The sequence below is a fragment of the Phoenix dactylifera genome, chromosome 5 (assembly GCF_051530095.1).
Source record: "Phoenix dactylifera cultivar Ajwa chromosome 5, Ajwa_hap1_PhDact_Kaust_v1.1, whole genome shotgun sequence".
NCBI classification, from domain to species: Eukaryota; Viridiplantae; Streptophyta; class Magnoliopsida; order Arecales; family Arecaceae; genus Phoenix; species Phoenix dactylifera.
Window position 1 is genome coordinate 33344524 of NC_143194.1, and position 22829 is coordinate 33367352.

The 22829-nt window shown below is 40.7% G+C and overlaps 2 protein-coding genes and 1 long non-coding RNA gene across 3 annotated transcripts; 2 read left to right on the plus strand and 1 right to left on the minus strand.

The window, feature by feature from the left end:
• Window positions 1-2031, plus strand: CHLI2 (magnesium chelatase i2). Its single transcript, XM_008785697.6, has 3 exons — window positions 1-329; window positions 433-548; window positions 723-2031. Exons 1-3 carry the CDS (start codon window positions 215-217, stop codon window positions 1773-1775), a joined length of 1284 nt encoding a protein of 427 aa, XP_008783919.3. The 5' UTR covers window positions 1-214; the 3' UTR covers window positions 1776-2031.
• Window positions 2032-4642: 2611 nt separating this feature from the next.
• LOC103703013 (nudix hydrolase 15, mitochondrial-like) lies at window positions 4643-6658 on the minus strand. Its single transcript, XM_089930923.1, has 5 exons — window positions 6211-6658; window positions 5964-6106; window positions 5362-5481; window positions 5090-5292; window positions 4643-5004 (listed from the first exon to the last, which is right to left on the minus strand). Exons 1-4 carry the CDS (start codon window positions 6572-6574, stop codon window positions 5101-5103), a joined length of 819 nt encoding a protein of 272 aa, XP_089787049.1. The 5' UTR covers window positions 6575-6658; the 3' UTR covers window positions 4643-5004; window positions 5090-5100.
• Window positions 6659-6722: 64 nt separating this feature from the next.
• On the plus strand, window positions 6723-18925 carry LOC149753553 (uncharacterized). Its single transcript, XR_016413337.1, has 2 exons — window positions 6723-8479; window positions 8588-18925. It is a non-coding gene; the product is annotated as an uncharacterized LOC149753553 (long non-coding RNA).
• The last annotated feature ends 3904 nt before the right edge of the window (window positions 18926-22829 follow it).

Sequence of the window (22829 nt, forward strand, 5' to 3'; positions counted from 1 at the left end):
GACACTGTATGCGTGCCTCGGTCCAAGCCAATTAATAGTTGTTATAAGCTTTACCAAATCCCTCCCAGAATCCAGCGCTCCTATCTTCTTATCCCCGCCTCTCCTCCATTCAACGCTCTCCCCTCCCTCCCACCTCCGTACCCAAGGCCGGAACTCAGGGGAACGCCGTGGATTACCCATCTATACCACGCCTACAGCTCGGGTTCCTCCTCCCATGGCGGCGCTAATCGCCCTCTCCTCCAACTCCTCCTCATCCGCCGCCGTTCTTGCTTCCAGAGCGCGAACACTGCTTCCCTCCCCCACCCCTCTCTCGCCTGCTTCACTCCCAGGTAAGTTAACTCAAGCATCCCAACCGAAAAGAAAGAACGAACATTTTCACTAGCCCTAGCTCTTTTCTACCATCATCATTTGCTTTCTTGGTCCCTTCCACAGCCCACATTCACCATAAAAGGACCTTCCGCGGAGGAATCGGAACCGGCTTCAGAAGGGGAGCACGCCGCTCCATCATCTCCAATGTAGCAGCCCCCGATATCAGCCCCACTGAAGCAGTAATGCCCTTTAATCCCTCCTTTTTCTCGGCATCTAATTTTTCTCGTTCGCATCCGGGACTACCGCATTTGATCAAACAGTTAAATTGTTGAAACTCTGTTATTATGTATAAGAATTGGTTTCTTGAATAGAAATAGAGTTAATCTCTTTCCGGCAAATCTTGTTACTCTTAGGCCAAGAAGCTGGCGGCCAAGGAAAGCCAGCGACCGGTGTACCCCTTCTCGGCCATCGTCGGCCAGGACGAGATGAAATTATGCCTTCTTCTCAATGTCATCGACCCCAAGATCGGCGGCGTCATGATCATGGGCGACCGGGGGACCGGCAAGTCCACCGCCGTCCGTTCCCTAGTGGATTTGCTTCCCGAGATCAGCGTGGTTGTCGGGGATCCCTTCAACTCCGACCCCGAGGACCCTGAGTCCATGGGCATGGAGGTCAGGGAGCGCGTCATGAAGGGGCAGGAGCTTCCCGCCACGACCGCCAAGATCACGATGGTGGACCTCCCCCTCGGCGCCACCGAAGACCGGGTCTGCGGGACCATCGACATCGAGAAGGCTCTCACCGAGGGTGTCAAAGCTTTCGAGCCCGGTCTACTAGCTAAAGCTAACAGAGGAATCCTCTATGTCGATGAGGTCAACCTCTTGGATGATCACTTGGTGGATGTGCTCTTGGACTCTGCCGCATCTGGCTGGAACACTGTGGAGAGAGAGGGCATCTCCATTTCCCACCCTGCTCGGTTCATCCTCATTGGCTCAGGGAACCCGGAAGAAGGCGAGCTCAGGCCACAGCTTCTTGATAGGTTTGGAATGCACGCACAGGTCGTGACGGTGAGGGATGCCGAGCTGAGAGTTAAGATTGTGGAGGAAAGGGCAAGGTTTGATAGGGATCCCAAGGGCTTCAGGGAGTCGTATAGGGCCGATCAGGAGAAGCTCCGGCAGCAAATTGCGTCGGCTCGGAGCAGTCTTGCTTCTGTTCAGATTGATCATGACCTCCGTGTGAAGATATCAAAGGTGTGTGCTGAGCTGAATGTTGACGGGTTGAGAGGGGATATTGTAACCAACAGGGCTGCAAAGGCTTTGGCTGCTTTGAAGGCGAGAGACAAAGTGACGGCTGATGACATTGCGACTGTGATTCCAAACTGCTTGAGGCATCGGCTTCGGAAGGATCCGCTGGAGTCTATTGACTCAGGTTTGCTGGTCATAGAGAAATTCTACGAGGTCTTTGGCTAAACGAGCTAAGCAAGGTAACCACATGGCTCTTTAGTAAAAATTTGGTGGAGTTCTTGCCTTTTCTGGCAATCGTTCTCTGTTCTTCTCAGTTAATTTTCTGTAATTTTCAAGATTGGCATGAATCGAGATGATTATCGAAGTATGTAGCTATGCCTTTTTCCCTTCCTCGATTCAAAGAAATCAGTTGTAACCTTTTGTGAATCCAAACACAACTGCTAGTTGATTACTGTTGATGATAAGTTATTTCTTGCTGATAGCATGTCTCTCTTTTGTCATCCGGTCTTAGTTACTTATAGGAACTTGACCAAAAAAAAAAAAGAGAGGAAAATGGCAATGTTGTTTATTGCAAGCTATGCTATTCACTTTAAAAAGAAAATTCATCATATTTTTCAATTCCAGATATACTGATTCTAGTTAATCGGAAGTTTCTTGTGCGAGTGAGGGACAGGTTTTTTTTAAATACTAATTTTGGCTGAAGGCTAAGGTGTTTACCACTTAATAATCAACTCATATTCATTCGGCTGTGTCAGTTGGGGACATTTTGGTGGTTTAATATAGCAAGTTAAAAATAAAGCTAAGCATAATCATCTATTATAGTTGAGATGCAATAAGTGGTCTTAGTTTTGAATGAAATAATGATCAAGTACCAGAATCTGTATGTCAACAAAGTATAATCATGGTAAAACCTGAAGAGTTCTGACTGTTTGTTCAGAATATATTTCCTGATGTATCCGTTTAGAACAATTGACTAAGATTTGCTCATGACAAGGAAGTTCTATTATCTCAAAGCTATGCAGGATCGGGCATGGTATAGTGGTCCCTCCTTTGGAGTTTGGTATAAACTTTACTCTTTTTTTTTTTAAAATAGTTCAGTTCAGCAGCCTTACTTACTGGGACATGGCTGGACAATCCTGATATGGTCAGTCTTACCTCTATGAAATAGGATGGCTAATATGTTCATTAGCCTCACTATTTTTCTTATCAATATCAAGTTTTGGGTGGTTTTACTTTTAATTCACAAAAATTGAACTAGTCAGGGAATGATTTGCCATGAACTGCGCTTCTTTGATATGTTTTTCATCAGGTCAGTTATTTATAAGCGACAAAAAACATTCAATGGTAAGTTAATGCTTCAAATTCAGCCATATCTGTTATTTTAGAATTACTAAAACTACATTTTTAAGCATACTATGTTCTTTACTTTTCATTTTTGTCGCTATGAAGACTCTTTGTTTGTGCTTCTTAATGGCTGCTGTTATTATTAATTAATATTATTTAGAAAAGGAGATATACTCACATGCACTAATAATTTCCTAAATCCCAATGCTTGAAGATGCACCATTCAATTTTCTAACCCAGAATCTTTAGTTGATATGCAGAGGGGTATGACTGGTGGGGCAAAACCCAGTTCATGAGTCCCACCATTATACCACTTCAATTTCTTTTTAGATTTTTTTCAAGGTATACCACTTCATTTTCAACTTCATTTTCAAGGTAACCCAGTTCAGAGGCTCTTGCAATCCTCCCAATCCTTTCACGTAACAGGCCTCTCCAAGCAAATCTGCCAATACCTTCTGGACTCAAATAACACAGAAACAGTGTCAGGTGTTTCATTTTAGAGAATAGTATGCTAAAAAGAATGAGAATAGAGAACCCCAAATCAGCGATTGTTCTGATTGCCAATCTTCAAAGCATACTCCCAGAATTACACATTTTTCCTCTTCTTTCTCTAGCCTTTATAGCTTCTCGGATCCTCCTGCTTACATACAACAGACTCCAGAGGAGAGGACCAGTTTGGTGCTGATGGGGAACTGCTCTGTGAAGGGCGTCACTGTGAGCTGTCAGTGCTGCCAAGGTAACATTGGCAATGCTATTAATATCATCACATAATCTTGCAGATAATGGTGTTTAGTCGTCAGTACAAGTTGAGAGATCATCAGTAACGTCCCAAGGCATGGAAACTTAAAACAAGGCCATATCCGGTCACCATTGCTCTGCCACGGGCAGTTCTTTTTTCTTTCATTTTTTGATGCAAACCACCATGTTACCAGTATAACAACCTCAAGCAGCCTAGTCCTGAGTCTGCAATTTGTCTTCAAAATGCAATTATATCGTGCAAGTGAGTTTTTAGCATTGTCCAAGCTACTTTGTGCTAGTCTGCCTTGGATTGCCAGTTCTCCTCTAATTGCTGGGGTTTTTGTGATTTTGCTCTTCAATGAGTCTTTCACTCACTTGGGAATTATTTATTCACAATTGCAGCATTTACCACAAATAAACTTCTTTCTTTAAAACCTTGTAAACTTGTTATAAACTTTGATATCATGTATTACTTCGTTGTATCTTATTGAGGTAAGGCCAAAATTACAAAAGCCATCTATAACGACCAACTTTGCTGGGTTTAAATAATCGTAGATATGATCTACTTTGTCTTTGACAATGAATATTGGCTTTAATGTCAGCATTCAGATCAAGCTGGCGATAGAACAACATGAGATGCTATGAAATTAGCAGTCTGATCATTGTGAAGGCAATTAGACCGTATGACTGGACATTGTTCAGAGTTATTAAAATTAACATGACAGCCCATAAAAAACTGAACAGAGATCCCTGAGATGAACTAGGAACATGGAAGACTGTAGAAAAGTCCCCGAAAACCTAGAATTAGGTAGAACACGAGCATCCCATTTGAAAAATTGAAACTACGGCTTCATGTGAAGCTTTTCCCCTTCAAAATTGAAGTGAACAACGTATTTGGTTTCTAATTTCAACCGAAAACGGGTAATTGGCTGCTCTAAAACCAACCGTGAGGTTTTGAAAATATCTCAGGATCTCCTATTACCTACTAATCAGTGAAATAGCGAGAAAAATACATATCTGAATTTAGGAAAAAAATTTCATGCCTGAACTTGAACTTGTTTGACACTAGAAAGGCAAAGAATCAATCTACAATGAAAAAAATAAGGTGATCTTCTTCTTCCTCCGAGGAGAGATGTGGAAGAGGAGTCGCCGTGAAAGGCAGAGGCGGAGGAGGGGAGTAATTGAGGAGAGCTGATTGTTCCTTGCCTCCGGTCTTCTGAGATTGATAATCTTTTAACAAGAAAGGGAGAGTCCTAATATGTTTGAGAGTCAGAAAGAAAACAAACATACAAACGGTATCGAGGGGCAGTGCACTTATATATATAACATCTCCCAGCTACTTCTTCCAGCTTGCAGACTGAAATAAGACAACCTGAATATCCACGTTACTTTTACATTCTTCTATTTATCAATGAATACTTATATATTTCAAGACAGAAAATTATTTTGAGCTTTACCCCGAAAAAGGTTAGATCTTAAATCTAGGATATTGCTCGGAGAAGGAAGGTGGTCGCTGAAATACAACTGATGCAGCACGAATTAAGATGCTCGCAGTTAAACCCCATATCATAAATTTCTGATTCTCTGTATGAAAATCAAAGAAATGGACCAAATACTTAACCCCCAACCATTCTCGTTCCTCTGACCGCCGATTCTCATCCTGCGTATACCACAAACTGAAAATTTAGAAAAAGACAGGAAATAAGAATGTTGTGATGGAAATTCTGACCTTCAAGAACATCTCCAGGGGTGCATCAAATATCTCTTCCACTTCAGCTGTGTTTGCAACAGGTTTGAATGCTTGCTTATCAGGAAGTATGCCGATAACAGGAACAACGCTGAGAAGATGCTGCAAAGTAGATAGAATTTAAATAACAGAGACGAAATGCTACACCATTACTTTTCAATACGAAATCAAATGTTTAAACCAGCTATTGCTTCTGCTAGTGTTTTCATTTTTAACACTTGATGTGTTGAGTTTTAGCCAGAGAAGCATAAACAGAATATAACATTCAGAAATTTGGATCATCTTCACATGTTGCATTCTGCTTTAAAAAAGAGGATGAACATTATTTAGACCAAGTAAGGAAGTACTAATTTCTTTCTTTCTTTCTTTCTTTTCCTGATATCTCATTGAGGGTGTCAAGACCAACTAGTTAGCATTATCAGGTTTGACATCAAATGGCAACACTCAAAATCTTACTCCCCAAAAAACTGCGAGACTTAAATATTCGCAATTCCATTAGAAAGTACGAGTCGATCAACGTAGGTAAAAATAATTTATTGGATTTCATCTGGAAATAACAGAGATCCGAATTGGAGCTGTAATACCTTGGACAAGAAGGGTTCAAGAACGGTGACGACCGTAACGAGGGATGGATCCATCCCTATCTCTTCTTTGGCCTCCCTCATGGCCGTCTCGCGATCGTCCGCGTCGCCCTCCTCCGCCTTCCCCCCCGGCAACGACACTTCACCTAATTAATAATACCCAGCAGCGAATTAAAGCAAAAGCCCGAATCTCGGCAATCCCTTTGGATCAGAGTAAGGAATGGAGACTTTAGTTGGAGATGGAACGAACCTGAGTGGGTGGAGAGGTTGGAGGAGCGCTTGGTGAGGATGACGCGGAGATCGCCGCGGTCGCCCTCGAAGAGGCACACGAGGACGGAGGCCCTCTTGGGCTGGAACCGCTCGGACCGATGGAGGGCGGGCGGCACGGCGGACTCGGCCAGCCCGATCCCGGAGAAGACCTTTCCCCGCGCGTCCACGGCGTCGTCGTCGTCGGTGTCGGCCGGGGAGGGAGGGGGCTTGTAGAGGCGGAGCTGCTGGACCAGCTTATTGAGCCTCTGGCTTCCGGACACGATCAGATTGGGGACCGGATTGCTGCTGTTCTTCGGGCTGGGAGGAGAGCCCATGGCTGAAACTCTTCTCAGAATGGCTTTCATCTCATCTTAAGATCTCATCTTAAGGTTGTCGGTCTCCGCCTTCTCTCCCCCCTCGTTCGCAGACCTGGGTTTTTTTTTTTTTATCATTTTGATGGCAGGTAAATTCTTAAAAAATAATTAAAACGTATGCACAATACTTGCGTGTCGGCGGGGCTGCGTTTTGGGCCTTTCGTGCCTACCGGCGGTGTTAGTTGTTTGTAATAAAATGATTAATACATGGCTAGGATTATTATTCTGAATAACATAAATAATTTTAGTGTATGCTTGGTACATGATTGATATAGGATCAAAATTAAAATCAAAATAAATTTTAAATATTAGAAGAAGTCCGGATTAAATTTTGAGAAATAGAATATTTCTACTTCTTTCCAAATTGGAATGGAATAAGGCTCCCCACAAGTAGATGACTGCAATAGAAGTTGCTCATTTCCATTCACATTTCAAAGACCAACTCTTTCTAGCTAAATAAGCCCTCGGATCTCAAAATTCTTATAAAATCATCAAAATATGTCAAGGATTATTAGCTCAAAGTATGTAAATAAATTATTATAGAACTCCTATACAAATTGTTTGTGAATATCTACAGTCTGAGAATCAAATGAATTGGTTTGATTACAAAACAAGCTAAGCTTGAGTTAAATCTATCTTGCTCAAGATTGAATGTTTACATCCATAAATTTACTTAGATTTCTTTCTTAAAGACAAATCATACTATTTGCTATTTGAGTATTAGCATCTAATCTATGATTTTTCAAATTTATCTTTATCTAAACTCTTTACTAGTGGCCATGAGTTTGCTGTTACAAATGACTTAATCATGGAAGAGAAAAATCTTTCAATTGAAAAACATTAGACCACAAGTTTTCAAAAAACAAGATCCATAAATCACATTTTGCGTTAATCAAGTAAACCTAGACTTTTGAGATTTTGGAGTCTTGAGTGAATTTGGTAAAGCTAATCTTTTATATTTTTGGGGTCGTTATGATAGAGTGCTTACTGTCATGATTTTTTTTCTCTTTATTCCACACCACACTTGCATCTAAACATATCACATAATTATTTAATTTATGTAGATAATTATTAGACTACTTATAGGATTATCAACATGGAATATGATATTTGTCAATTCTTGCCAACTATTAATAACTTTCTCTCAACATAGATACTTCAAATATTAAGGCCAATTTCATATAAAGTTTGTAATTGAGAAATATGTAAATAATTTATTATGAAACTAGGGATGTATATAGATACTTTTTTTTTTGGCAAAATTCAAGTAAATATGAAGCTGGCAAGCTTAATTAGTGACTTATATATAATTTCTTGACGAAGATGAGGTTTTTGAGTAACTTGACTAGTATCGAATAATACATATACATATATATAGAGTAAATTATAAATTTTTTTCTGAAGTTTATGTTTATTATATCTGTAAAATTTACATTTATATTTAGTTAAATTAAAGCGTTAGTAAAATTATTTATTTTATATAAAAAAATTAAAATTATTTTTAAATAAGAGGGAAAATTATTCGTTGTCTTATATTTTTGAATGGTTGTTATGTTAATTATTTTTTTTTATTTTTAAAATATTTTTGATATGATATTTAGATTCTATTTAGAATTAGTGGGGTGACTAAAGTTGGTTTAAAAATTAACGTGTTGGATAAAAATGAACCTAAAATAATAAATATAGATTTTCAAATTGTTGGATTAACGGGCCCACTGGCGACCGAGAAGCCGAGCGCCGTGGCGATGCCATCGGTTTCCCGGCTGTGCACGAAGGCGGAACTCGTCCGTGCCTTCGCCGGCCTCGGCCACATCGACATCGCCCTTGTCGCAGCCGATCGAGTCCCCGGCGCCTTCCTCCGCTTGCCCGACCTCAGGTTCTTTTCCTTCCACCACGGTATTCACTCCCGCTTCTTTCCGTAAGCCAAATCCCTTGCTCTTACCTTTCACAGCGTTTCTTGATCGTTTTCGGTTCCTTTGTTGAAACCCTCGCTGCTCTCTGCAGCCGAGAAGGTTATCAAAGCAATTGGTCTCTGATCAAGAACCTCGCTCAACAAGGACGGACATCCGCTTGTCGAGGCGATCATCTATCTACTTGCTCTTTTTTTTCTCCCTGGATTTTAGCCATTTATTTCATCAAGATTTGTTCTTGTTCTTGATATCATGCTACTTTCTCAAGGAGTTAACCGAAACCCTAGCGAATTTAGTCGCAACGGCTTTTAAACTTGTTCAAACGTGGTGCTTTTAGTTCTTCTCTTCTCTTTTTCGTTTACTTTTTTTTTTTTTTTGATTGTTTCGTCTATATCTTCTTGGAATCGGGTTGCTCTGCTCGCTTCTGCTTGCAAAAAGTAAAAAGGTTCTGTCGGTTTCCTTTCTTCTCTATCAAAATTTTTGCTTTTCTACTGTTTGTTTTTTTTCGAAATATTTTATGCGATCATAATTTCACTGTCTGTTTTGTTCATTATATTAGTTGGATTCTCTGAATTTTAAGTTATTGGCCTTTGTTTATTTGTTGGGCTTTCTCTGTTTATTTGATCAGTCCATTTTCTTATATCGGTATTTTGTCTTTTTTATTCTTTAATAACATTTATGTAGGTTTTGTTTGGTATAAGCGGTCTACCAAACTAAGTTATAATGTTATATTTATTTGCATTCCATCTAATGTTATATTTATCGTTTTTGAATTTTTGTAAATCTTAAGTTTGCCTTGTAAATTCTCCATTCAGTTTCTTTCTCTTATTTTAAATTCATATATTCTCTAACTTTATTTTCTCAATATATTAAGCTGCGCTCAGTGTCCTAGGTCTTTTATGTTAGAATTTTTATGTCTGACTGTTCAACTTTTATGAATCTTGAGGTGATCTTTTGTTTTGTCTGTCTTTGGCCTGTTATTTTATCATTTTCTTGGTTTATGTTATCATGATCTCTGTGAGTCTTAAGTTAATCCTTGGTTTCCCCTGTTCCTTTAATCAGATTATGTTCTTAATTCATATGTACTCTCTTTGGTATTGTTTTATTTTTTAGTTTTTGATATATTGGATGTTGGCTTCTCTTAGTATGTTTGGTCTTCATTATTTTATTTAAAATTTAGCATTGCCTTTCTTGCTTCTTGAGTCTTCAGTTAATCTTTGGTTTCCTCTGTTTGATATTCTTTCCTTGTTTTCAATAACATTGATCAAGCCTATTTTAAAAATCTCAGGCCATCATTATTTGTGTTGGATTTAGAAATTTATTTGTTATTGCTTGCTTTTTGTGAATGTCAATTAATCCTTGTGTTTTCTTTGTTTGGCCAATCAATTTATTTTCTTTTCTTAGTATTTTCCATTTTATTTTTTTTAATTTTTTAGTATATTAATGTGGGATTAACTTACATATCTGATGTCTTCATTAATTGAGATGAATTTATTGTTACAATTCTTGCCTCTTCATTCTCTGTGCAAATATGAAGGTTAGCCTTAGGTTTTCTCCATCCTCTTTACATTTTATTTTTTATGTTTTTTTTATTTTTTGTATTTTTATGTTCATTATTCTTTCTTTTTATTTTTCAATATCTTGATATGGGCTGATTTTTGATATCCGAGGTCTTCATTGTTTTAGTTGGATCTAGCATTTTTATTTTTATTCTTTTGTATTTTTTAGGTTCATTAATCCTTCTTTTTATTTTTTAATATCTTCATATGGGCTGATTTTTGATATCCGAGGTCCTCATTGTTTTAGTTGGATCTAGTGTTTCATCTGTTGGCTTCTGATCTTTAGTGATCCTAATTTAGCCTTGGTTGTTTGATCAATTCATTGTTTGCTTTTTATGGTGGTATCCGTTTCATATTCTTTTATTTTATTTTTATTATTTTAATGTGGACTTAGTTTCATTTTCTGAGATCTAATTATTTGGCTTGGGTTTCTTGTTATAATAATTCTCAAATCTTTATATTTTGTTATTTTAGCCATGGGTCTTCTCTATTCCTTCATTCAGTTCCCCCTCCAAAAGAAAATCATGTTTACTTTGTTTGATGTTTTTAATTTTTCAATGTATGTGATGCGGGATTGCTTCTTGTTTATTTTATTTTATTTTTATTTTTTGAATCTTAAGTCAGCCTTGGGTTTCCTTTGTTCCATTGATTATTTTTTACCTCTTTATTTTTGCTATTTGGTAATAATTTCCATCTTTTAGCAAAGTTTTGATGCAGGCTTAAATTGGATTTTTTGGGTTTTCTTTAAGTGATCTTTTTTTTTTCGAATTTTAAGTCAGCCATGTCTCTATTACTTGCCTCTTTGTGACGAAGTGAAACCTGTTGAAAGTGTTTGAACATCTCATAATTGAGGTACCAGCAAACTTTTTCCCCCTAATTGGTTCCTTGTTTTTTATACTTTCTTTATCTCAATATATTTGTTCTGAATTAATAGACTGAGATGCTTGAAAACGGCTTATTTGAAAGGCCAAAACGATAGTATTGCCTGAATTAGGACATTAAGCTCTGCCTTTAGGCTGCTCTATGGGCTTTTGATCTCACCAAATTTATGTTTTTCACTCCATTCATCTTCAAGATTTTGTAACTGGGTAGTCAGCCAGAGTCTTCATTTTTTCTTCTCTTTTCGTATATGTATAGATGAAATGTTTATATTATCTGTATTTTGCAATAAAAGGAGCCATTTTGGGTTTTTTGGTGACTATGGTATAGTATGTTTCTTTTTCTGGCGTTTCTATATATGCTTCAATTAACTCTCATTAGTGTTGTTTAAGTGAATAAGCTGCCGTGAAGTTGACGGTACAAATGCATTGAAACAACACAAATAACGGCCAGCAGATCCAGAGCCGCTTTCATAATTGGTAACTCAAATTAGTATAGTGGCGTAGTGTAATACAATGACCTCTGAGAATCGATAGTGAAACCAGATACTACTTTACGTTAAAAAATTGAACACAATCCAAATACATTCTTAGCAATTATTAGAAAATTACCATATTTAAAAATTGAGTAATTTGAGTCATGAGTCATGCAATATTTGACTCATGAACAAAAGAAGCTTGAGCTTTCGTAACGTGAATCCACAACAAGTCTTAACATGAAGGGCATTCCTTTAGAATCTCTGAATCCTGTGAAACAGAAGCAGATAGATCATGTAAACGTAAAACAGAGCTTTAATATACCTCAGGGTGTGGGGTGTGGGGGTCTGAAAACCGCTAATGAGTAGAGACTTAGTATTTTAATATGAAATAGTGATCATATAAGGGAAAGCAGTAGAACAGAGTTCATGTTAGGCTACTAGGCTGGAAAAGATTGTTAGTCCTCCCTGTCAACATGGGCGACTGGAGAGTGGAAGGGAAAAGAAATTGTTGAAACTTGTGATGATGGTTGTTGCTTTGTGGCAAAGGAGGGAGGAAAGGAGAGACATATATTAATAACCCATTTTTGAAATCATATTTATGTATTGTATGGCACAGATAAAAGCAACCACTTCATCTGCGGACGAAGGCAAGGTTAGAAAAATGTTTAAAGTGGACATCACAGTCAATAGTTGGATCAAAATGATAACTTTCAACTGTTATTAATATAAGAAACTAGAAAAAGTGTTAGAAATATGAGAAGTAGAATTTTTTTTTGAAAAATCATTCTAAATCATGGAACAATTGAGTGCACCCATATTTGTCTCTTGACAACATCACATAGGATTTTCCAAGAATTGTAATATATTGACAGGCTATGGTACCAATGACATGCAATTTCTCGTGAAAGTTCATCAATTTTTAAACTATGTGGTTTCCAAGCTGCTTCAAAATATTTTTGCAATTTTAGTCAAGGTTCTGCATATTCAACCATCACTATTTCTAGTTTTAGTGCTAGATATTTTTTAACATTTTTTAGAAGTTTAAACCTTTAATATGACTGGCCTTATGTCAACTTATAATAACAAACAGTTTCGGTTTCTGTTAAATATTTATAGAAGAAGAGGAAAATAAAAGAAAAAGAGAGAAAAAAATTATTTCTCTGTTCTCTCACATTTGGTATATCTCAGGGGTTATATATGCTCGTGTACATATTTCATATAAGAAAAATAATATACGTTGATATATAATCACGCTAAAAAAGAAAAATATTATGGGCGATGTAGGTTATTACGTGTCCCTAAAAAATTATGCTGACATCTCTACTCAAACTCAAGATGGTACTATAAGTGCCATCTTGAGTTTGAAAATTAGATCACGAATGTACCCAAAAATTGACGTACTAGATCAAGATCTGAAGTAGTAGCTCAAAAGCTAACGTGATAGACTAGGTGCCGACATAGCAGCTTAAAGGCTGACGTGGTGGTGAATTAAAAGTTGATGTGGCAGCACAGAGCTTGATGTGGTAGAACACAAGTTGTTATAGCAGCTCAGAGGCTGATGTAGCAAATTAGGAGTTGACATAACAACTTAGAATCCGATATGGCAGATTGATGTGTCAGGCTGAGGTGACAATACAAAATTTGATATGATAGGACAAAAGCTGATATAACAGCTTAGAAATTGATGCGGCAGATCAAGAAGCTAATGCTGCAAACTGATGTATTTGGTAATGCTGACGTAGCTAACTGACGTGGTAGACTAATGCTTCCACTGATATGACTGACCAATATAGCAAACTGGTGTGTCTGTCGATATGTCTGACTGATGTCACAAACTGACATGTCTGCTTGTCTAATGATGCGGCAACAAGAAGATACATAGAAGATTACAATTGTAGTGAGGACAAGCTCAAAGAAAAGGCAATCGAAGGTCGATAATTCTCGTAAACGGAGGCGCCATGGAAAAGGAGCAATTGACTGATTGATTTGTTTGATGATGTGACAACAAGAAGATACAAAAGATAGAGGATAACAGTTGTAGCAAGGACAGAGCTAAGAGAGAAAGCAATCGAAGGTCGACGATCCTCGTAGATGGAGGCACCATGGAAGAGGGGCAAGAGACCTCGAACTGGATGGTGGAGTCGGAGGCAGCAAATAAAATTGGAGATGGAGAGAAAGGGGCTGAGTAATGGTGAGGAGAGATGACCGAAGATCTGAAGCTGAGAGAAAAGCAGTGTAGAGGAGCTGCAGATCCATAAAAAATAAAGAATCTTCGGGTATTAATCTACCAGAAATATAATATATGTAGATCTACTAAGAAATATGATATTTTCGGATGTTGATTTACTAGAAAAAGAGAATTTGTGGAAAATAGAGGATCTGTGGATCCACCGAAAAATAGAAAATCTTCGGATGTTGATTCACCTGGGAACAGAGATCGATAGGTCGGTAATGGGGGTCTTCAAAGCTTCTAGACATGGCAACGACAACCACAACAATGACAGAAGAGATGGTGGCAACAGATTTGGTGATTGGTGGCTCTGATGATACTATGTTAAAATATTTACAGAAGAAGAGAAAAACAAAAAAGAAGAAGAGAAAAAGAATTTTATTTCTATGTTTCCTCACATTCGGTATGTTTTAGGGGTTATACATACTCGTGTATAGACTCCATATAAGAAAAATAATATAGGTTGATATATGATCATGCTAATAAAGAAAAATATTATGGGTGATGCGGGTTGTTACGTGATCCCTAAAATTATGCTAACACTTTGCAATACTGATTTTAATTTTATTTTAGTTTCTAAAAAAATACTAGTCATTTTCATTTATAGCGAGCTACAAGTGGTCTGGAATGTATATTCTTCTTCTTGGCAGGTTGGGAGCCAATTATGTTACTGGATTTTTGTGATCTATACTGATTTCATGATTGTTGGGTATGGAGGGTGGCTTCATAATGATTTCCCTGTATTCTGTATCTTGTCACATATCAAACTGAGCTGTGCAAATATAACAAATATATGCATGTAATGTGCATCATAATGTTTCATGAAACTCGCTTTGCTCTATATATATATGTAGTCAAGAGAAAGTTGTTGCTCAATAAGGTTGGATAAGGTGTATTTGGATATGTAATGGATGGACTTAGTTTAATACTTTGATGTAAATATATATGTAGTTCTTTTGTTGATCATGTCTCAAGGACTATACTGTTCATGCTTTTCAGTTTGTAGTCCAATTACTAGTGACTAGTCACTTGTTTTAAACATTGATATCTAAATTATCTTTCTTCCAAAATTTTATTCTCTTACAAAGTTTCAGAGTGAAGCTAGTACGTGTTGTTTAAGCTCCTTATCCGACGACATCTGGAACTGAGATTGCAATTCAACAAATTGATACAAGTAATGGATGAGCTAATTAAAAATGGCATTCGTTAGATTTCTATCTTTGAACTGTATTTGCATTCTTTTAGTTGGTTCTCTCTCAAGGATTTGATTGTTTAGCCTTCTCAGTTCATACTTCATAGTCCAATTACTAGTGACCAGTCACTTCTTTCAAACATCAATGTCAAAATGCGACTGGTTTAATGTTCATTTATTATGTATTAGGTATCCATTTGACTTGTTTTCAGAAAGTATCTGCTTTATCTTCTTAGTGGCAAAATGGTGGAAGGGTATGTTTTGTGACTGATTCTTTATCCACTGTCAATGCTTTTCTTCCTCTTTTTTTTTGTTTTGAAAAACTCTTTTACCTTCTATGAGGCCTTTCCTGTTCGCCATGCATCTTCAATTACTACTTTCTCCTGAAGAGTTGATGTTTTCATGCCAAGACATCTTAAAAATCAGAGTACACAAAGCGATTGTCATGTACTAAGGAGTGGCAGCAACACCATTTCCAGGAAGTCTTGGCTTTAGTCTGTGCTTTCTGCTTTCAATGATACAATTTTTCAAGTAACTAATAATTGCAGATATTGACCACTTGATCAACTTGGAGTTAGGCATGCAGTGAAGTATCTGTCATGTAGATGGATAGTTCCTCCTTTGGTATGTTGTTTTCAATTAAAAATCTATTTGATATTTTGAATCTCTAGAGTTTATGGTATCTCCTGATATGCTTAACTTTGTTTTATTGCCTTTTTTACTTTTAATAAAATACGTGTAGATTGATCTACAGTTTTGGATTATGACTGTCTCAAATAGATTTAGAAAAGATATAGTTTACCAACTTATTAGTGTTTAATATTTGTTTTGGTCCTGTGATCACTTGAACAATTATGCCTTTTAGTTTTTCATTGTTATGTCAGATTCCGTTGGTAGTTTCTTATCAACTCTGTGGAATGTGGATAATCTACTTCCCTCACCTTATTGTTGTTATTCTCAGATGAAGCAAGTTTTTATTATGTCTTAAATTGATTATTTGGTTATTAATAAATCAGCTGTTAAAGCTTGATAAATTCAATGTTTTTGTCAATCATCTTAGTTTATCAGTCTATTGGCATGTTCACTGAAACTTCAGAGTCATAATTCATAAAACAACTAAGTTAAAATCAAAAGTTTGACACATAAATCACTGACTTTTGGGAAACTTCTGACTTCTGAGAACAGATAGGCAGCTGTGCCCAGCTTTTCCCTGCCAGCCGACCTCGCCTTGTCGTTGGTTGTTCCTATGGTCAGCATTGGGACTTGGAACAAAAACTGGATGATTTACCTACTTCTTGGAAGTGCTGCCCTTATCCATTCGAATCCCTAAGCCCACTTTCTCTAGTGCTCTATCTACCTGCAGGAATTCCTACTCCGTCCACCTCTTCTTTATGTTTCACTTGTTTTCCCTTATCCTCTCCCTCTTTCCAGTCTCCTATACTTCTTCAGTTTTTGCTCCACAGTCTATTGCAGAGGATGACTTGCTCTTGACCCAGCCTTTTCTGTTATAAGATGGAGGTAGGTATGGAGGATAAGTATTTTTAAGGAGAAAACTGGGAGAGCCAATTTCCTTGGCATGTTGGGGGCGTGGGAAGCTAGGCATGGCCGGCTGGCCCCTTTTTTAATTTTTTAAACCAAGGGATGGAGACCTACTGTTGTCACGCCCCGGATCCGGTTCCGTGACACGGCCGTGCTATTGCCGACTACCGCCCACAGTAGCACGCAGCCTCATACAGAGTAACAGGTAGCCAAAAGGATTTATCCTTATATATATATATTAAAAGTTTGCAGTACAACCTTCAAGTTTGAAAACCAAAAATACAGAACTTCTAGGCTATTCATATGTACAGAAGTATATAAGCTTCTCCAAAAATACGAAGCTCTGTAACAAAATAAAAACATGTCTGATGGCGATCACTGGTGAGGATCTGAAAGAAAACGAAACATAAACAGATGTGAGCTACACGGCTCAGTAAGTAATCCTGCATAATCCTACCGGATCAACCAGTAGACTAAACATGTAAATCAGGGTTTTGAGAAGCTGACATGCATATTTATCTAATAATCATCCTGGCATAATAAGTATGCAATTTAAACAAAGCAGTAGTGCAAATCACAAAATTTTCATATTATATGCATATGAAACCGTGCCCCCGGCATGCCGTGGTCCTTTTTCTCTCGGATGCTACTGCGAAGTCAGACTCGACCACTGGCGGGGCCAGCTCAGTTACTATTCAGCCACTGGCGGGGCAGGCTCAGTTACTATTCAGCCACTGGCGGGGCAAGCTCAGTTACTATTCAGCCACTGGCGGGGCAGGCCCAATTCCAACTCAGCCACTGGCGGGGCAGGCTCAGTTACTATTCAGCCACTGGCGGGGCAGCTCAGTTACTATTCAGCCACTGGCAGCTCAGTCATTCTCAGTAGCATCTTTGAGCCCATTATAGTGCCTCTTGGCTAGATAGTATTTCATTATACTAACTTGCATGCATGATTAAAATATCAGCATCCTCATGTTGCATACATAGCCATAGCTTCTGGGATCATGCAAGTTACTTATGCATTGTAACATATCATGCATGAAACATATATACTTAAAATAAATGCTTAGGAAAATATTAATAACATGACATGATCCATAACAGGATTAGGACAGGTTACTTACAGTGATTCGTTTTCTCCCAAGTTTCTTACGTCCTGGTGACGGATCCTGAGTCACCTAAAATCACATTATAATGAGCATATTATTTCCTTTTACTTGTTTGGATTCTACCCGAAATTTAGCCCAAGTCTAATGTGTTCATATTGGAGCCTTGATTGGGTCCATATGGTTTAATTGGCCTTCTAATTGGTCATTAGGCTTAATCCCAAGTTTAATTTGGGTTTAATTTTGGTTAAATTTATAGTCTGGCTTGTCCAGACTTAGCCCAAATTTGATTGGGCTCGGGTTTAGTCAAATTTGGCTAAACCCTTTCCCCCTTTTTTTTTTCTTTTTCTTTTTCTTTTTCTTTTTCTTTTTCTTTTTCTTTGGGCTTAACGGGTTGCGGGTTCGGATTTGGATCCGACCCGCGAACCCGTTATCGGGTTCTTTCTCCCCCCTTCCAGAGGCTTCCGCCTCTTCACCTTCTTTGTCTCTACCGAAGCCCATGCTTCCGGCCCTCTTCTCCGGCTCCCCTTCTTCTCCTCCGGCCAGATCTGTGGCCTTCTTCTTCTCCGCCGGCCGGATCTACCGCCTCCTCCTCCTTCCGACCTTCACCGAACCCTCCCCGGCCAGATCTACCAGCCCGGAGTGGTGTTTCCCCTTCGGGGCGGCGACGGTGGGAGGCCGGCCCTTTCCCTCTCCTTCGAAGTGGTGCCGGAGGAGAGGAGAAGAGCCGGGAGGTGGGATCGAGGCCGATCTCCTTCGGGAGAACTTCTCCGGCTCCGACCACGGCGAGGTAAGGCCGTGGTCCGCGGTAAGTATCCCCCTCTTCTTCTTCTTTTTTTTTTTTTTTTTTTCTTTTTTTTTTTTTTTGTGGGAGTCTCGCCACCACCTCTCGGCCGGCGGAGAGGTGGGGCTCGGCTGAGGCTGGCGGCCTTGAGGCCGCGTTGGTCGCCGGCACGGCAGACCCGGCGGCCCTTGGCTGCCCCTCAGCCCTAGGGCAGCCACGGCCGGGGCCTGTCACCCGCAGGCCGAGTCCGGCTGGGCTCGGCCCGGGTGGCGTGGGCTCGGCTTGGGCCGTTCTCAGGCCGGCCCGCGGCCTGTTGGTCCGGCCCGCAGCCTGTGGGTCCGGCCCACGGCCCTCCTCCTGTTCTTCTCTCCCGTGCCGGTCTCCTTCCTCTCTGTGCCAGTCTCCTCCCCTCTGTTTCATCAGTGAAACAGAGGGGAGAATACCCTACAGAGGGGTATCTCCACTCCCTAAAACTTTATTATTTAACCTAAGGGCCACTTACCTGGATTTTTGCTGGTTACCGTTGGGCCGTTCCTCCCCCTCGTAGTCCCTCCTTCCTCTTGGAGCTTCAGGGCTCTTCCGCCTTAGGCTCCAGGGCTTCGGCTCTCTCTCTTTCAGTGTTCTTGGGGGCCTCCGACTTAGGGTTGCCGGCAGGGACTTAAATAGTGGTTTAGAAGATGAGACCCCCCTCTCTGAGAGGTCCCATCCGCTCCATGCCTCCCCTCTCCGGGAATGGCCGCCGCCCCCTCTGTCTCCGGTGCGCCGGCATCGACTGCCAGCAGGGGTGGGGGTCACCCTTCCCTGTCGGTCTTATCCCTTCGTTTTTTTTTTTTTTTTTTTTTATAATAATCATTATACTGGCTACAGTAAAATTTGGGCCCAACCCTTAACTGGGCCTATTTTTCTATTGGGCCTAGTAGGTTGTGGGCCCGGACATTACATTCTTCCCCCCTTAAATAAATTTCGTCCTCGAAATTAAACATACCTTGGTTCTCGAAGAGCTGAGGGTAGCGTTGTCGCATCTCTTCCTCCAATTCCCAGGTAGCTTCCCTTTCAGTGTGGTTGGTCCACTGGACTTTAACATAGGGAATGGTGCGCCTTCGGAGGATTTGCTCTTTTCTGTCTATGATGCGCAGGGGAGCCTCCTCATAGGTTAAATCTTCATTTAATTGCAGAGGCTCATGTGGCACCACATGGCTGGGATCCGAAACATACCTCCGTAACAAGGAGACGTGGAAGACGTTGTGTACGCCTGATAGCTCCGGGGGTAGGGCCAATTTGTAGGCAACCTTGCCTATCCTGGCAAGAATCTCGAATGGGCCGATGTAGCGAGGACTTAGCTTGCCGTGTCTTCCGAATCGGGTAATGCCCTTCGATGGAGAAATTTTCAGGAAGACAAAGTTCCCCTCCAAAAATTCCAAAGCCCTTCTTCCTCTGTCAGCCCATCTTTTCTGTCTATCCTGAGCAGCCTGAAGCCTTTGCTTAATCAGTAGTACCTTGTCCCTGGTGTGCTGGACCAATTCGGGGCCTAGCATTTTCCGCTCCCCGACTTCATCCCAGTGTAAGGGGGATCGGCATTTTCTCCCATAGAGGGCTTCGTATGGGGCCATCTGGATACTGGAATGGTAACTATTGTTATAAGCAAATTCCACCAGTGGTATATGACTGTCCCAATTTCCACCTAGGTCCACAGTGCAAGCCCTCAACATGTCTTCCAGAGTTTGGATTGTCCGCTCTGACTGGCCGTCGGTCTGGGGGTGGTATGCTGTACTGAGCCTCAGTCCGGTACCCATGGCCTTCTGAAAGCTTCCCCAGAATCTGGACACGAATCGGGGGTCACGATCAAAAATGATACTCACTGGTACTCCGTGCAGGCGTACAATCTCGTCGATGTATAATTGGGCCAGCTTGTCTAGAGGAGTACCAGTTCTGAATGGTAGAAAGTGGGCCGATTTTGTGAGACGGTCAACTATCACCCATACCGCATCATTCTTCCTTACTGTTCTAGGAAGTCCTGTAACAAAATCCATCGTGATGTGCTCCCACTTCCATTCAGGAATTTCTATAGGTTCCAGCAGCCCTGCCGGCCTCTGGTGCTCTGCTTTTACCAGCTGACAGGTCAAACATCGGGCCACAAACTCAGCTATCTCTCTCTTCATCCCCTTCCACCAGTAATGTTCCCGAAGGTCCCGGTACATCTTAGTACTGCCTGGGTGAATAGAGAAACGGGATTGGTGGGCCTCTTCCATGATTTCCCTTCTTAGGTCAATATTTGCCGGTACACACAGTCGGTGGCCAAACCTTAGGGTGCCATCGGGGTGTATTTGGAGCTCGGGTCGCAACCCTTTCTCCACTTCATCCTTGAGCTGGCAGATGTGCTCATCAGACTGCTGGGCAATCTTTATTCTGTCGATCAAGGTTGGTTGTATACTCAAGGCGGCCAGCAAACTTCTTGTAGTTCGGGTAACCACCTCAACCTGCAGTTTATCGAGATCCTTCTGAATCTGTGGTTGAGTGGTGAGTAATGCGGCGGAGCTCATTACTGACTTTCTGCTTAGGGCATCAGCCACCACGTTGGCCTTTCCTGGGTGGTACTTAATACTCAGGTCATAATCCTTCAGGAGTTCCAACCACCTTCTTTGCCTCATATTCAATTCCTTCTGGGTGAATATATACTTTAGGCTCTTGTGGTCGGTGTACACTTCACAGTGTTCGCCATATAAATAATGTCTCCAAAGTTTCAAGGCGAACACTACTGCGGTCAACTCCAGGTCATGTGTCGGGTAGTTCTGTTCATAGGGTTTCAGCTGTCTCGAGGCATAGGCTACCACCTTGCCATCTTGCATCAATACACAGCCTAGCCCGTTCTTGGAAGCATCACTGTAGATGGTAAATTCTCCAGTTAAGGACGGCAATGTTAAAATTGGGGCAGAAACTAACCTTTGTTTAAGCTCCTGGAAGCTCCTCTCACACTTGCCGTCCCAGATAAACTTGGCCCGTTTCTTAGTCAACTGGGTCAAAGGGGTAGCTATTTTGGAGAACCCTTCCACAAATCGCCGGTAATACCCGGCTAATCCCAAAAAGCTTCTTATTTCCTTGGCGTTGGTAGGACGAGGCCAATCCACCACCGCTTCTATCTTCTTGGGGTCCACTGACACTCCTTCCTTGGAGATTATATGGCCGAGAAACGCCACACTGTTCAGCCAGAACTCACATTTGTTCAGCTTGGCATACAGCCTTTTCTCTCGAAGGATTTGTAGCACCACCCTCAAATGGTCTTCATGTTCCTTCCGGCTCTTTGAGTATATCAAAATGTCATCGATGAAAACTATCACGAACTGATCCAAATATTGTTTAAAGACTCTGTTCATCAAGTCCATAAATGCAGCCGGGGCATTGGTCAGTCCAAAAGGCATAACCAGAAATTCATAATGCCCATACCTGGTTCGAAATGCAGTTTTTGGCACATCCTCAGATTTGATCTTTAGCTGATGGTAACCCGACCTCAAATCTATCTTGGAGAAGACTTGGGCGCCTTGCAGCTGATCAAACAGGTCATCGATCCGGGGTAGGGGATATTTGTTCCTTATGGTTATCTTGTTCAATTTCCGGTAATCGATGCATAGCCGCATACTCCCGTCTTTCTTTTTTACAAACAGGACAGGAGCTCCCCATGGCGACGCACTAGGCTGGATGAACTTTTTATCCAGGAGTTCTTGTAGTTGTATCTTCAATTCCTTTAACTCAGCAGGGGCCATCCGATAAGGAGCCTTGGAGACTGGCCCCTCTCCTGGTGCGAGGTCGATAGTGAATTCGATCTCTCGGTCTGGGGGTAATCCTGGTAATTCCTCCGGGAAGACATCCGGATATTCTCTGACTACTGGAATATCTTCCAGTTTGGTCTCTTTCTGGGTATCCACTACACAGGCCAGATAGGCCATACACCCTTTTCTCAAAGCCTTTCCAGCTTTCAAGGCAGAAATAAAGTGTAGTGTAGGAGCATCTTGAAGGGGTATATCGCCCTGAAAGAAAAATTCTTGCTCCCCAGGTATCCGAAATACCACCCTCTTGTGGTAACAATCAATATGGGCGTGATACTGCGACATCCAGTCCATGCCCAAGATAATATCAAAGTCTTGCATGTCAAGCTGTAAAAGATTTGTCTCTAATTCTTTTTCCCCTATCTGAATTATGCAATCTTTATATTTAGTGTCAACAATTGCGGCTTTCTGAAGGGGTGTAGCAACATGCCATGGTTCCACTAATTTCTCAGATGTGCTATGTAATTGTCTGGAAAAGCTAACTGACACGAAAGAATGCGTAGAACCAGTATCAAATAGAATGAGGGCAGGAACCAAGTTGACCAGAAGTGTACCTGTCACCACTTGATCGCTAGCACTGGCATCCTGTCGAGTCAGTGCGAAAACTCGAGGGTTACCCCTCGATCTCTGGTCCTCTGGTGCAGTATGTCTGGGCTCGTCCTTCTTTCGGCTAGGGCAGTTGCGGGCGATGTGTCCTGTCTGCCCGCAAGAATAACAAGCTCCGGTCTTCTTCATGCAGGTACCCTTG